Below are 16,193 nucleotides of genomic sequence, written 5' to 3' on the forward strand. Positions count from 1 at the left end.
GGTTGTAAAATAGCATTTCCTGGGATAGACCAGTCTGGGAGGTCGACCCGGTGAAACATTCCATATCCCAGACCCGGAGCCGTCCCACCCTACGTCTATAGGAGTTGGCCCACGGCCACATTAACAGCTGCTCTTCTAATTTGTCTCAGTCTCTCAAAACACGTCGGACAAACTTTCCATCTTTAATAAAGCGCCGAGGCCTTCTGCTCGGCTCCGTTAAGGCTTTTCTCCCAATTGTTTATGGAAGGAAAATTTCAAGTTTAATGTGGCCTCATTGGGCATCGAGACTATTGACGGGTTAAACCTGAAAGATGAACACAAGGGTTGGATTTCCTTCCATTTTATTACCTTGTAGACAAATCAGTGGAACTGACAGTGACAGTCAGTCTCCGCTCGCTTCGGAATAAGGCAACAGTTGCCACGGCGATTCCAGGCTTTCAACTAAGCCGCCGTGGGTGTGGTGCGGATGCTCTCCTCAGCTGTATGTACAGTACGTTCTATGTCTCAGAACTGGCATCGTACACCAAATGCAGACATAAAGAGGAAGTGTAAGGCAGCAGGAACAAACTTGTGGCCTCGGAACACAGCCGCCATTTTCAAAGCTAATTCCCAACCTGTTTACTCATGTCTTACCACAGCCTGTATGTGTGTGTGTGTGTGTGTGTGTGTGTGTGTGTGTGTGTGTGTGTGTGTGTGTGTGTGTGTGTGTGTGCTTTTAAAATGAAAAGATTACTGCTGACACATGTCAGGGGGTGCCTCCTTTTAACCTCCTCCAGAGATAAACGAGCAGCTAAAAAAAGAAATGAAATCACGATAAGCATCAGAAAACAAACCAAAAAAAAGAAAGGGAACCAATAATTACAGACAGGCTTTAGTTTGAAGTTCACTTTGGTTTCACAAGCAAAGTGTGCACCTGCGGGCGCGCTACCCAGCCACAGCCCGCACGACATCACCCCCGTCGTCTCCATTATTGCCCGTAATGAACGTCAGCGCGAGCTCCCCTGAGCGCGGCTGCGGTTCGGATTCTAACAGGAAAGAATCATCAGCCCGTCTTAGATTTTGCTGCTGTGACCTGAAAGGACCTGCGCCCGTCCTCCCACAGCGCAATCACGCTAGAAATGGGAGCGACGTGATGTTTGTGGCCACCAAGTGACGCTACGCCAGCTTCATCTGCGCTAACTGATAAACAACAACTGGCTCCATTCAACAGGGTTTCATTTGGGTCCTTTTGATGAAAAAAGATGAAATAAATCAGATGTTTTGAACTCAACGGCCACGCTAAGCTGTCACTGGCGTGAAATAGGGCGCTTAGCATCAGAGGAAGTTTGTGGTCTTTTGATGCCGGGATTGTATTTTCCTCACATGCCGGTGTGGATTTTTGTCTGGAAACTCCAGTTTCCTGCCACAGTCCAACAATCTGCATGTTTTTCTCAGACCTTTATTGATTTCTCTCTTTTTGTCATGTGACCAACAGCACACCAGTTTGTCTGTAGACTCCAGGACGCCCCCGCCTGCAGTAGTGAGACAAGTCAACAGGGAGCCGTCTCGCCATCGTTCCGCATCTGCAAGGTTGCGTGAGATCGCGGCGCAGATGAGATTAGCGTACTCCGTTTTTGGCAGGGTCGGGTTTTGTTGGGGTGTTTTGATAGGTGGGATGTGACATCATGCCTGCAGCCAACAGCAGATTATGTTTCTCACACATGTGGAGAAACTCTTGTAGGGACTCGCGGGGTTTCTGTGGAAGTCCCGAGGGGTCCCCATCGCGTGGATGCCTCCGACGGCGAGCTTCAAACTCACGGGACTCAAGGGACCCGCGATCAATTTTGTCCCTCTGCCGCGATTATTACAAGATCAAAGGTTTTCTCTCTTTCATTCAAAACACACACACGGACACACACAAGAAAGCCGGATGTTGGATTATTGGGAACTGGAAAATATATATTAGGATGGAATCATTAGCGCCACCACCCACAAACTCTCCTTTGTTGGTGACAACACATTTTATGTTGACATCTTTGCTGCGGTTGTCTTTTAATGTGGTTCATGACAAGTTTCATTTCTTTGAACACTCACTACATCAAAGAAAAAGCATCTCTTTGTTTCTCTCTGGTTCGCACATTATGCTCCTGCGCACTGAATTTGTTTGTCCGACTCCGTCTGTGAACGTACGCGCAGGGAAATGTACATAATCTTCAACGTACAAAGGACTATTGACCGAGGAAGGTTTAAGCCATCAAAGCTTTTCAGATGAGTTTCTTTCACAACCCACCCGGCAGAAGAACCTGGGAGCACCATGAAATCATGCTGTTTACTTTGGCAGATTCAGAGGAAATCTTTCTGGCAGAGGATGCGGAGAAGAGCAGCAAAACCTTTAAACAATATTATGGTATTTATCCAGTTTCTTCACAGCGGCGTCAGGGCTGAACTCAAGAGAAGCACAATCCATTTAAAGGGAAATCTAAACAATAGGAGGCTTTAACGGCCAAGGAAACCTGTGAGCGACGTGCAGTCTCCTCCAAAACTAGCAGCTAACTGCAGAATCTGTTAGGATTAGAATGTATAATGTACTCAGGATCAAATGCTCAAAGGCTGAAATCACAAGAGCGGGTCTTCTTCTCCTTGAGCTGGTTGCTGGCATCTTCTGCTGATTTGACAGATTTGCTAACCCGTCTCTGCTGAGGCCACAGCTTGATTTTATATCCAGTCCGGGATGCTTCCAGTTTTTGCTTCGAGCCTCGAACAAATCACCTGGACCTGTACATTTTAAACCACACAGGAGAAAACGGAGGTGAATGCTTGCGCAGATGGTTAGCTTCAGCCGGTAATTTATATCCTCCATCGGTGACGCGTCCCAAAACCACTAAACAGCACAGAAACCCCAAACAAAATCCAACCAACATATTATGTAAGTTGGCTGCATCTCTGCTGATGTATTCCTCCATCACGATGATTCCAGCTCTGATTATGCAGCCCAACAGCCTCGACTGAAGGTAAAATGTTGCTAAAATATAAGATGATACAGAGAAATCTTTTTTTCTTTACTCCGCTGACATCACATGAATGGTTTTCCTCCTGATTACAGGTCAGCTGCTGTTTTAAAGTTCGACGGGTGAGACTGAGGGGTCGTGACCTTTGCTTTACATGTTTCTATACAAGGATGTATAAAAAAACAAACACAAATGATGGATTACAATACCCATAAATGTGGCATCACGTAGGCTTTATGCAGTAATTTAATGGATGGATACAGAAAAGAATTAGCTGTGTTTATCCTCAAAAAGGAAGAAAGCTAATGAAGCTGCTGCACTTTACATTAACTAACAATTGCATTCTAATGTGACATAAACACTGAGCTGCAATCTACAGGGGAGACTTCAGAAATGTAAACCTCAGTGTATTTTTGTGCTGATGCGTCACGGGTTCTGACACGTCCGTCAGTTGTTGCTAGCTGGAAATGTGCAAACCTGACAAAGAAAGGACCAAACAGCGACCCGCTCGTAAATCTCCCAGATGTTACACTGCAGCAGCAACCCTTTTAAAAACATTTCCATGCATTCGGCCATCTCCGGCTTTAGTTGAGGATGTCGTCTTCTTGACACTGACGTCCTGCTGCGATGAGAAGAATTCCATCTCCTGCTGTCGCTTTTAATCCGATACTATTAATGTTGCAGCCAGATGCAGGGCTGAGTGGGAGAACGGCGGATTCTGGTTGGAGTCACGTGTTTGCTAGCACCGGTAGCATCGCGGAGACAGAGGTCTGTTTCGGAATTCAGCTAAATAAACAGATGGGAGTAATAGCTGTGATTTTTCTGACCACAACCAACCCACAGACGCGCTCATTATTCTATAATGAACAGTGAAACCGCGGTTAGCAGGCGCTCATCTGCTAACCGCCGCTCCCGATGCCAGACAGGAAACAGGCATTTTATTTAGCAGCTGATGATTACCCTCATGGAAACAGTCAAGGTAGATTCGATAAGAAACCGTTCTAATCCTTGAAAACCGCCTTTTAGTTTTTCCGTCTGCTGTTCTATTGATAGTTTAGGCTTTTGAGGAAAAGCGCCTGGCAGTGGATCCTTTGTTTGTTTTCAGAGTAAACAGTCAAATGAAGCTGTTTATAGAAGTAATAACCGTTGTGAGCGAACGGCGAAGAAACAGGCCTCAAAAAAAGAAACAACAGCAGAATTAACCTGTCAGACAGGACTCATAAAATAAAATCACCCCGTCCCTGACGGCATGATGAAGAGGAGTTGTTGTTTTTAACTGGCTTTGTGCTGGTCCGGGCACCACAAACACAGTCACGTGACCGATGCCGCACAGACACTCCAAGGGCACGCAGGAAGATCCTAACAGTCTCATCAAAAATCCCCACGGGTGCTCCTCAGATGACTTGTTCCTCTCGTACGTTCTCTTCCCTGTCTGTTTAGTCTCTGTTTACACTTCCGATAGCGTCACTGTAACATCAGTACCAAAACAGATTTTTATGCTCTGACGGGGAGGGCGTGGGATCCTCGCTGGAGCTGGTTTTACCAAACAGTACTAACATCAGCACAGCTGTGGTGACCTGTTTAACAGGTGATCTTTTCTCCGGCGTGGCCGTTCCAGCAGCTCTCTGACACCACTGTCAATACCAGCAGCCATAGAGGATTCTTGACATTCATCCCCCCCCCCTTCCCGAGTCCCACCATCTCTGCCTACCTGATAACAGGGACGGTCCTCAAATACACCCCTCTGCTCTGGTGTGAAGTCGCGCTGCACTGAGTCATGAAGCTCGCCGTCTGGTTCGCCTGAACTGTCTCACACATTCTGGTAACAGCAGTCAGAACAACAGGCATTCATTCATTTGGCATGAATGTGATGCAGTTGTGCTGTGGGGGGGGGATCAAAGTTTTGCAAAGATTATGAGTAAAACCTTCATCATTCCATGTGGATGCTCAGGCCACCAGCCGTCCGGAGGCGTCAACACTGTAATATCTGTGGCTCGTAAACAAGCATAGGAAGCACAGCGGATCCAAGATCTACGGTGTGAATCATCTGCAGCTGTGGTTTTTATGTCATCTTTAAAGATGCCTTTTCCCTGTTTCGCCCATAGAAGACGTGGATTCCCATAATTATAGAGGTGCGAGGTCACCCATGTCTCCTTCATTATCATATAGAGGATAAATAACATAATAACAACAGTAAACAGTGGGCGGCGCTGTGAAGGCGCATGCATTTCACCACCGCGTGGCACCACAACCATTTAACCTTGAACTGAACAGCAGCGCTAAGGGCTGTCGCGGCGTTAGCTTCCTTCCTCCGCTGCACATGTGTTGCACATTAGCCCGCTGGCAACAGCCGTGGCGTCTTCCTCCCATGGATACGACCAGCGTCCGCGTTCCGCGAGGAATTCCAGACGGGAGGAGAGGCGATGAGCGCAGCGACACCCCTAGCGGGACGGGACAAGGACCGTGGCCGAAGATCGGGGGCCTTCGAGCGGAGCTGCCCGTCACACGTGTTTCACATTCACACACTTCCTGTCTGATCTGACGCAGGTCCAGGGTGTTATGGAAAACACTGCTGGCAGCAATGACGTGTGCACGTTCCTACAGTTGATCTCTGATCTGTCCGAAGCTCCTCATTAGCGCGTAGGTGCACGTGTTTCCAGTTACCCCCCGGCCTCACTGAGACGTGCGGCGCGGCGTCGTTGAAACCTTCGCGACGGCTTTACAACCGCGTTACGAGAAGTGTGGATGGCAACGATGGCCGAGAGGGAGAATTTGTTCCTCTGTAGCCTCCAGACAACATCTGTAGCCCCCCCGTGACATCCGCACCTGCTGAACGACTGACTCCGAAGGTCCGTCCGGACCCGTAAGTCATACACATCAAATCCCTTTTTAAACAAACCCCAAAGGTTTTGAATTTTTGTGTTTCTCCCATTGACTCGAAGCTGAATGGAAAGTATCTCCTCACTGGTTAAATATTTAGCTTCCTCCAGTGTGTCCAACTGGTATTAGGGTTGTCATGATATTGGCACTTCTGTGCAACTGACAGTCAATTTTATTAGATTTTTTTACTGTTTCCAAGCTTGTTTACACAAGAAATATTAGTTACTTCATTGGGAAACGACCGGTGAGCTGTGTCCTTGTATGTGGGAGTGAGTTTTGACCCCTATCGATAAACCTAGCTGTCCATCAGGCCCGTCCACAGCCCTCACACACGTCCCACCGCGGGGAACGTTTACACTCCCTCGCTGGTGTTTTTGCACCGCTCTGAAATACTGCGAACCTTCGGCGGCGGATCGCTGAGAAGTACCGAGGCGAGCGGAGGAATTTGTCTCCAGATTTATTTGATCTCCCTCAGAAAAGCAAATACACGAGGAGCGAACGTGACGGTCGCAGCGAGAAGGTGGGCTTGATACGGAAGCTCCTGGTCTTTCGATGGTGTCAATCAAAGTTATTCACAGCTTCATGCTGTTTCACTTGGGTCAGAATGTAGATTCCCAAAAGGTTTAAATGGTTTACAGCTCGGAGGTTGGAAAAAGACTCGAGGCGACAAGTTAAAAGTTGCCTTCAGGGCACCAGAAGGTCGGGGTCACGCCTGTGGCCTCAGATGAGGAGAAACCCTCAGCGATGAAGGTCCAGCTCTCCTGTAATCGGATGACCTTTCGTCTTTCCACGTTGTAATAAAGCGCCAAACATTGCGCAACTCTGATATCAACATGGCAGTGGGAGATGCAGCACCACGTAAGAATGTTAACTCTGCACTTTCTGACCGCCACAGACGTCTCCGTCGCCGCTCCAACGCTCGCAGGATCCACGCTGGCAGGCGCGGGACCCTGTATGGTAATTTCATTTAGGAACGTACGGCCGACCGCACGGCAGAAACTATCCGCGCTTGTCTGCGTTTCTCCTCTTACACGCCGGCCGCTTGATGTCGACATGAACATGTGGCAACGCTTACAGCTCTTTTTCCACTAGGGCGAGAATCCGCCGGACGGTTTCTTTTCTTTCCACGCCGAGAAGTCGGAGGCATCAGCGTTTTGGAAAAAAAAATAAAAAAGATAAACCTGTGGATTGTGTAGGCTTGGAGTTTATAGGTAGGAAGCCCACAGAGACCCAGCAGGAGGCTCAGACGAGGCTCGGTCTCCACGAGTACGTGCAAAATAGCACATTTCTAGACATACAGACACACACAACTCATATATTTTATGTATCACTCCTGAAAACGTCCTGGTTGATATCTGGGATGAACAGTGATGGTCCACCTACAGATTCTATGATGTCCAGTTTACCAGAACAATTAACTCCGCGTTTAAGTTGAGGATGAACTTAAATAAGTTTGTTAGTAGCAGCAGAGGTGCAGGGAAAAACCCAAACAGGCCCGGGGGGACACACAGATGGGGATAGAACCAGCCACCGTAGCGTCTTTGGAGTGGAGATGTTCCTCTTTAGCTGATACTGCAGCAATTAGCGGCGACATCACAGACAATACGTAGAATATTCAAGACATAAACCATCATATTTTGCTGTTTTCAAACAGCTGGTGGTGTCCCGGAATGGAACATGGATCGGAATGTTGATTTCTTTGCTCCGTTTTCAGGAAACCATGAAGAATTTTTACACCGTGGGACATGGAAAAAAAGGTCTCGCTGCCTATGTATCACCTGTGAAACATATCTCGTCAATTCCGGGCAGGATAAATGTGTCAGTCACGGCCAGTAAACCCCCCCACCAAATCATTAACAACCTTCGGGATGAAAACTATTTTATTTAGATGTGGAGCAGCACCGTTGAGCTCCACTGTGGCGTTCGCTGCCTGCCAATTTCATCAGACCGTAATAAAACCCATTGTAAAAAGAAATATTTCAAATAGTTTGTTTTGTTAATCTTGGTTGCGCAATGACTGATAGATTTCTCGGAACAAACAGTCAAGTTTACCAGAAGGCTGGCGAGGGGTCCAGAAGCTGTGGTGTAACTTTGCCCTACTGGTTTCACTGGTGTAGTGATGGTCTGAAGCACAACCCCACACATGCACTGTGATACCACAACCTGCTAATAAGCTGCTAATATACCTGAATCGTCTCAAGTACGAGCGTAATGATTTACAGCTTCGGCTATGAATGCATGTGGAAAGCATCTCAGCGGTGGACACTGTGAGTCACAAAGTCCAGATGTCCCTCCCGGTCCAGCTTCTGCAGGTACTCAGGCCCCGTGGTGGCAGCACAGGCAGCCTGGGAGAGAGGAACCATGGAAAATGTGGTTTTAGGGATAGTTTGAATGTTCAAGCCAACAAGGCACCTTTAGTTTGACTTCCAGCTCGGCTACAGGACGGAATAATCTGATTATGGCCCCTGATTCAGGCCGTACAGGAAAGTTGGTCATCTGTTAAGATGTGTAAAGAAGTCATTTGAAAATATGTCCGGGGAGAAGGGTGAAATTGGAGGAGTTTCAAGCACTGCGGAGGTAAAGAAAAAAATCAGGCGATTTTTATTTAACTGAAAAAAAACAAAATTTTAAAATGATCAAATGTTCTAAAAAGTAACTAACTCTAAATAAGGAGGTGGAAACTTCAGGAAACAACGGGATTGTGGTCTTCGGGTTCTTTACGCGCGAATGCTAATGCAAAAAAATCAACAGCGATGCTCATTTCAAACAAATATGTTAAGAATATTTATTTCCACGTCTTAAAATGTCCAACTGGTGTTGCGTGTGACAGTGAAGGCTCATTTGAATTGGTGTTAATCACCTCCGAAACGCAGCCTTTTTATCTTCCTTCTGCTGAAAGACTCGACTGTCTGCGGTGATTTATATCCCTGCATCACTGCAGGAAGCTAAAGGCTAATTGAAGCAATCCTTTAACAGTAAGACCAATATGGCAGCACTCATTATTCACTAGATTCAAGCAACTACTGTATTTATTTTTTCTTTTCATTTTACGGATCAAATTAAAGGTTATATCCTGTCCATCGTTCCTCACAGCTGAAGGTTTTTATGCCGTATTTCCACCGGTCCTTGGTTGGTTTATTGCTCTAAATCAGTCATGTTAGCTAAATTAACATCAAGAACAATCATTTAATAGCAGGTAGGAAGCCGCAAACAGGATTTTACTTGATCCATCCCTCCATTTTCCATCCACAGATTCTTAACCTATAGTCAGGGTCACCAGGAGAAGCTGGAATCTAATGCTGGAAGCAGGAATTCTATTAAAGGGTTAGGCTCTCCAATCAAGCTAATGTGTGTTGAACTGTGGGAGGAATCTGAAGCACCTGGAGGTGCAAATATAGAAAGTTCCAGAGCTGGACTCAAACTCATAACCTTCATGCTATGACAATCTGATGAATGTCTATAGTGGCTATTGCAAGTTTAAGTTAAATAATAGTAAGAAATTGACATTTATGCCGTTTATTTTGATTTCTGTGCTGTGGTTTAAGACGGTTGGACAGCAGCGTCCAAGCACCTGAGGGCCTTTTCCTGCAACTGATCCCCTCTGATGTTTCCATCCAGGACTCGGGAGGGAGAGATTCTCCAAACTTTCCCAAGAGAGGGGCAGGAATGCAAGAAGATCCCCTTTTAAGTCAGCGATTGAAGCTAACAATCATCACATGTTGTTTTGAAGTCCGCGTCCTGGAAAATCGAGGAAACACAGAAAAGGAAAGAAAGCAGAAACTATTTAGCCAAATTTCCAACAAGTGGCTTCTCGTGACGTCCCCAACATAACAAACGCAGCGGCTGTTGTTCAGACGTCTGAGGATGTATTTTATTCATAAAACAAGTTCCCCTCAAACCTTCACCCTAATGTATCTGCATTAAGACCACCCCCCCCACCACCCCCCCAGAGATCAGGCCATGTGAAATCCAAGTTCTTTTTTTTTAAAAAGGCCTGCAACCGCAACTCGGGGTGCGGAAGCTGTTAGCATCTGCCCACGACTTAGAGAGCGAGCCTGACCAGGCTGTGCTATTTCTGGCGTTACGAGCTCCGTCTTAATGCCGAATTAAAGAGTGAGTCAGGATGTGATGCGTAGACGGGGTAATGAGAAGCATACCCCGACGCTGTCGCTGCCGGCGAGCCAGCAGATGTCTGAACGCACGCACGATGGAACGCGCAGACAGACGCAATAATCAGCCCAAAATGCATTAACGCTGCTTCTGTAACCGAGCAGATGCCGAAAAAAGTTTGGTCATTTATGCATTCAAACCACATTTTACAATGCTCAGTAATGTTCCATAATAGCGCTAACAGCCGCGGGGATTAGGTTTTACGGCGTGGGACAGTGGGGCCAGCTGTACTCCTGAAAAGATCATTCTTCCCGACTCGCTCCCAGTGTCGCAGGAGTCCAGCGAGGTGCCGACAAATCCTCTAATTGCACGGCTGTCACGACGGAAAGTTCGAACTCTCCCCGATTGAGTTCTGTCAGGGTTTTTAACTTTCCGATATCTCCACTTTTCAGGGCTCAGAAGACGGATCTGCCCGAGTTACGTAAGATGGCGACCACAGTCATAACACAAGTGGCGTGGAGTTTCCCTCCTGCAGCCCGGAGAGGTGGGAGAGGCTGAGTGGACAGTGTTTGTGTGTCTGGACTCGTGCATTCCTCCCTGTGACTGCTGGGAAACCTTCGTGAAGACTCTGATTGGAAGGAGGTTTCCATGGATGGTCAGATGAAAGGGATCAAAGGCCGAAGCGTTGCCGCGGCGAGCTGCGGTCTGAATACGAGCCACAGACTCACGTGTTGCTGAGCGGCTCTCCGGCGGTTGTGGTTAATGAGCAGACGGAAAAAACTCGGTCACTGCTTCTCGGCGGCGGCGGCGGGGCAGAAACGCCGTGGTGCAACAGTTCTGACTTTTAACTACTTCTGTAATGGTCCGTGATTGCATTCCTTACAGACCCCCCCTCCTCCCAATGTTCGGGCTAACCAAATGACTGTCTGAGAAGCGCCAACACCACGAAAACCCCCCGGCTAAACTTCGGATATGCCTTTGGAAACACGAGGCAGAAGCTTGGCCGCCAAATAAATCTCCATCCATAAGGAGGAGATGGATGCGGGATTATGTCATTTCAGCTTCAGCTTTCTGCTTCATGAACTATTAAATATGCTCACATGTCTGGATGTGCTGGGGTTGACTAACTCGGGGGGGTTATCAGACTCAGTTTGAGCGGGTCCTAGTTGGTCCTCCAGCATACAAGTGTCAGCACAGGCGGATGGACGATGAAGCCATCTAAGGTCACATGTAGAGACGGTGAGCGTCCAATCCGATCTAAACTAATCAGGAGCCAAAGTTCCTCTGTGAGTGAAGCTACAGAGTCACCGTTTATCACAGATTCCTTTAGGTGCGGTTTGGTCCGCACTAAGCCTCCGAACGTCTTCGGTGTGCTCACCGTGTTTGTGACGAGCATGTGAGTCAAATCAGCGGCTCACGATTCAGCATGAGCGCGCTCATACATCTAAATGTCCTGTGTTGCATTAAAGCAAACAAGTAGAGACTTGGAATGATTTAATGAAAAATGATTACCCTCAGGAGGAGGAGGAGGAGGAGAGGAGGAGGAGGAGGAGGAGGAGGAGGAGGAGTTCCTCCTTCTCTTCCTCCCCTGCAGATATGTAGCTAACCTTTCTCCCTCTCTCTCTCCAGTCTCAGTCTCCGCCTCTATCATCCCTTAAAATGAGGTTTGAAGTAGTTTGGAAACTATTCTGGTTGCCTTTTGCTTCTGTGTGCAACTATTAAATGGGGTTGGCTCGGAGGCATGTGAGCATTCTCCCATGTATTCAGCGCTGCTACAGATAATTTGGGAAAGAGAATAACAAGAGCGTTATGGTTTAAAGCATAATCCCCATTCCTGGCAGCCGCTCTAAGAGTTCGGCTCCTGCATGCACGTAGATTTTGGTGTCACGCTGCAGTGAAACCTTCTCCTTTTTAAAAGAAAAAATAATGTAATTTTCCGTCGAAGCGAAACCTCAAAAGTCCGGGGTCACTTTCATAAAACAGAGACTGGTCTGCGTGTCATTCTCCACAGCAACGTTCCCAGTCAGTGATCTTCTGCGTCTCTGCCGTGTTCCCAGGCTGCCGAGGAGCAGCGGCATTAATCATACTGTAAAAGGTCAGACGGACAGAGCCCCCCCCCCCCCCTGGCCGTGTGTGACCAAATGTAACTTAGCCTCAGATACATTTTTTCAACTTGGTTTTATTGGTTTAAGGTTTGGAGCAAAAGAAAATCAAAGCTTGAATAATAAAAAGCTCTTTGGTTTCTCCCCCAAAATGATCACAAAGGCACCAAAGCCCCCCCCCCCCCCCCCCCCCCCCCCCAGCCTGGGTTCACATCATGATGGTTGATTGGTGCCAATAAAACCTTAAACTCTTTTGATATTTCTTTCTTCTCCAGAAGAGTGATGGTAGCAAATGACGCAAACATTTAAATGATTTCCAGCATGTTGAGAAACACAATAAGAGAGATTAAAAGGATGATCCCCGATGAAAGAGGGAACAAATTCCAGTTAAAGGGGGGCGAATATAAATAAAGAAAAATAGCAGGATAGGGGAATAAATCTGTAGATTGATATGACAAAATAATAGAACATTAATCTATCCGCTCTTTGTACGTTGACTTAATTAAAGAGCAAAAAGAAATATTTCCCCCTTCCAAAAGCTGGAATTTCATCTCTTATACCAGTTGGAAATTCTGAGCAGATGAGGAGCAAACAGTGGAAAATGTTCCGGCTGCAGAGTGAACATTTGTAATTGAAGCTGACAGGGCCCGAGTGCAAAGACAAGGACCCCATTTTACGTACAGCGCTCCGCATCAGCCCATTTGTCAGCCCATAAATAAATAATCAACAGCATGTGCGCAGTTTTCATGGTAGCCTCGTGTTCCAAAGGAGCTTTTACAACTGGAAGAAGATTCAGAAGGAGCTGCAGTGCCGACCAGGCTCGCCGGAATAGCCTGCAGAGCAGAAACCACTCGGAGTCCGTCAGAAGCTGTCAGAGCAGCCTGGCAGCTTCACTTCCCTCCATGGCTGCCTTTCATTTTCCCATAAACTGTTTATGTATGCTCACATTTTTTCTTCCATTAATCATAAAAGAGAGTAAACTTTCTTAAGCTGTCTCCTAAAATGTATTCCAGTCCCGCTGAGCTCATTCCTTCTTTAAGAAGTTCGCTAAGGCAGCAGCCGGATTAATGCTAACGGAGGCTCCAGCTCCACGCTGGATTTTTATCCCTGATGCTACCGAACGTGCAGAGGTTCATCAACGTTCTCGCCGGGGGTTCTGCAGAGTGGAACAACAATGTTCTCTTTTCCAACATCAACTGCTGATGGGTCACCAGTGCCAGGGCTGTCCATGTTAGGAGGAGGCAGCGGCTAACGCTAAAGCTTCTGCAGCTTTAATGGGAGTCTGAAAACAACAAAACGGGGCGATTTTTCAAATGGTTCCAACAAACTGGGGTTGGGGGGGGCAGTATAAAATGCAGGCTTTGATCGCTTCTTGTTTTTTTAAAGGCATTTATGTGGCGAGCATGATCTGTATTTTCCTACATCAAAGCAATTCACTTACCCCCACTTTTTTTTTACAGTTGCGCTAATTGTTGCAATATTCACCATCCACCAGATGTTCAAACAAGGTAAATGCTGCTGGTGGTCATGGGAAATTCATCGTATTGTCAGCTATCTCAGACCTTCCTTTGCTTATTCCTCCCTGTGTGAAGCCTCTTCTGGACCGCCTGTAGGCACCAAAGCAGCAAAGTCTTTTAAAGCTGAATAAAAATGTAATATTGCCATCCTTTTTGCCAAAGGATTAAGCAATTAAGTCATCTAGTTTCCCCTTGTTAATCTTCCACTCTACCACACTACTGAGGGACAAGGATTCCACAGTACAGGTGAATGTCTAAACACTCCAACTTTTGTTGTAACTTTTCAGATATAAAGCACAATAGTGAAGCTACTGAGGTTTGTTGTGTAAAACCCTTTATTTCCTGTTGTATATTTGCTTCACACACACACACGCACACACACAGATATTGCGTGCTGGACACCTCCGGTGACACAGACAGAGTGGCTCTGCTAACCTCCAGCCTACGAGCTCGTCATCACCATAAACTCGCACCATTTGGCCCCCAGCCAGGGAGGCTCAGCTGTGGGGGAGCAAGCGGCGCTGCTGACTCACTGGGAAGCACATTGACCAAAGCCTCGGTTCCGGCACGCTGCCGCTCGTGGGGTCTCTGCGCATCCACGCTGAAATCGAGCAGCTGCGTCGGTTCATATTTCCACAAAATAATTCCAGGAAGCCGAGAAGCCGAGTCAAAGGTCGCGGCACAGATGACTCAGGTGGGACCCCAAATAGACCGTCTGCCAAACGACGCCGACGCGTCTGATACCGTCTCTCATTTCCCGCCCCGTCGTGGGCGTCGTCAGCCTCAGGATCTGGAGCGTCGACACCAGCTGAAAGCGGCGAAGCCAGCGCCGTGCCAGGGGAGGAGAGCGGTGCGCCCGAACATGCCAGGGTGGAACTTCCAGGGAAGCAGAAGATCCAGCGCAGGTGTGGGATTCCATCTGAATCAGTAGGGACTTGACAAGCCAAATCAGGTTGCCATCATTTAACATTGTGCTGAGATGAAAGATCTCACCAAAGATCTCCAGAAAGTTCAAAGAAGTTCTGGGGGGTTCTCTTTTACCTCCCACAGAGAGAACTACAGGAACCCCCAAGACAGTTGGCTGCCTTTACTCTCACCAACTGGGAGATCTAGGACCCCCCTCCCTGTGTCCCAGCATGAGATATTTGCCTGATGTAGCATCTTCACTCCCCCACCCTGCAGATTTCCTGGTGACATCACAAGAGCGTCTCCCCTCTCACTCAGTGCCACGTTTCCAGCGACCTAATGCAGATAGTTACACCACATTAGCCCGGTCCTGCTCCAGGCTTCTCTAAGTAAATGATGGTTTTCCCCAGCCTGAGTTGTATGCTGGCTCTGGCTGAGGCCACTTCACAATCGTGATTGTATCAGACGCTATATAAATAAAGTTGGACTGAATGGAATTGAGCCGAAACCCAATCCGGATCAATGTTTCAGACTCCACCTGTGTCCTGCTCACATGAACTTTCCTTCCTAGTGGAAAAGCACCTTTAAATGGTCTCTTGTTCCACTTCCTTGTCACCGACGTGAGAGAGTGAAGATGAAACAGCCAATGCCGTGTTTCCGTTATCGCAGACAAAGTTCACGGTGGTCTCAGTGAGACAGCGAGCCGTATTCATCCAAGGAACGAAGCTCAGTAAAAAATGTCTTGTTCCAGTACATCGCAAACACCATCGAGTCCATAATTAAAATCTGGCAGAAGCGGGATTGTAATCAATCAAGGGAACCACCGGTAGAACATGGAAAACATGACAGCTGCGCAGCCAGACGGTCATTTCCCCATTATTTATGGGTGCCTGATGTATTCCAGGGAGATGATGATAGCGGTGGAGAAGCAGGCACGTTTTTATCACGGAAACCTGCAGACGGGAAAATGAAATCATTCCATCCTGATGCCTGGCCCGTTTCCAGGTATCCTTGTAAAGCAGTAACAAGAGGATTTCCCAACATTCCTCTCTGACTGGGTCGTGGACCCCTTAGTGATATGGAGAATGCATTATTGTCTGGCTGACACCTAAATTAAGATGAGTTACCCCATTAATGTACTTTTTCCAAGCTAGTTCAAGCCGTTGTGGGAAGAGCAATCGCAGGGCTTCAAGGTGGAATTTTCTACAGCACCAGAAATGATGAGATGGAGTTTGAGCTTTTTTTTTTGTTCCTGATGAAAAAGAACTTATAGAACTCATGTTTTACTCTGGCATCTGGTAGACATCTTAGCTTCCATGCAACATCTGCGTCTAGTTCTGGTTTATCTACACAAACGAGCACCACGTTGTTTCCTGCTCGAGTATTCCACAGACAGATGTCAGTGGCAGCGACGCTGAACTAAAGGACCCCTCACTCGGGACACACCTCAGACACCAGGGGTGGGTTTAATCTTATAGGACTGGCCGCTTGCCGTCCTTGGTCCTTTGAAGGCAACTTCCAGAACTCCGGATGCTGATCAGCTCACCTGCACAGGCGAGAGCTATATTATAAAAACAGATCATAGAGAATATGGATGCTAACAGTAGCATATGAAGACAGAAGCCTTTGGATGTCTCTCTGCCAGGAAAGCCTGCCTGACTCGAGCTTCGCACATTAGATTCATTTTGTTG

General features: G+C 47.3%; 1 protein-coding gene across 1 annotated transcript in view; it reads right to left on the bottom strand.

Annotated features, from left to right (window-relative positions):
* Window positions 1-10,199: 10,199 nt before the first annotated feature.
* Window positions 10,200-16,193, bottom strand: part of col12a1a (collagen, type XII, alpha 1a) — a 55,532-nt gene continuing 49,538 nt past the window's right edge. The window contains exon 61 of the mRNA XM_057058770.1: window positions 10,200-10,272. Within this exon, the coding sequence (XP_056914750.1) occupies window positions 10,215-10,272 (58 nt within the window). The 3' untranslated portion in view covers window positions 10,200-10,214. The remainder of the gene's footprint in view (window positions 10,273-16,193) is intronic.

Source organism: Takifugu flavidus, chromosome 16, assembly GCF_003711565.1.
Source record: "Takifugu flavidus isolate HTHZ2018 chromosome 16, ASM371156v2, whole genome shotgun sequence".
Lineage (NCBI taxonomy): Eukaryota > Metazoa > Chordata > Actinopteri > Tetraodontiformes > Tetraodontidae > Takifugu > Takifugu flavidus.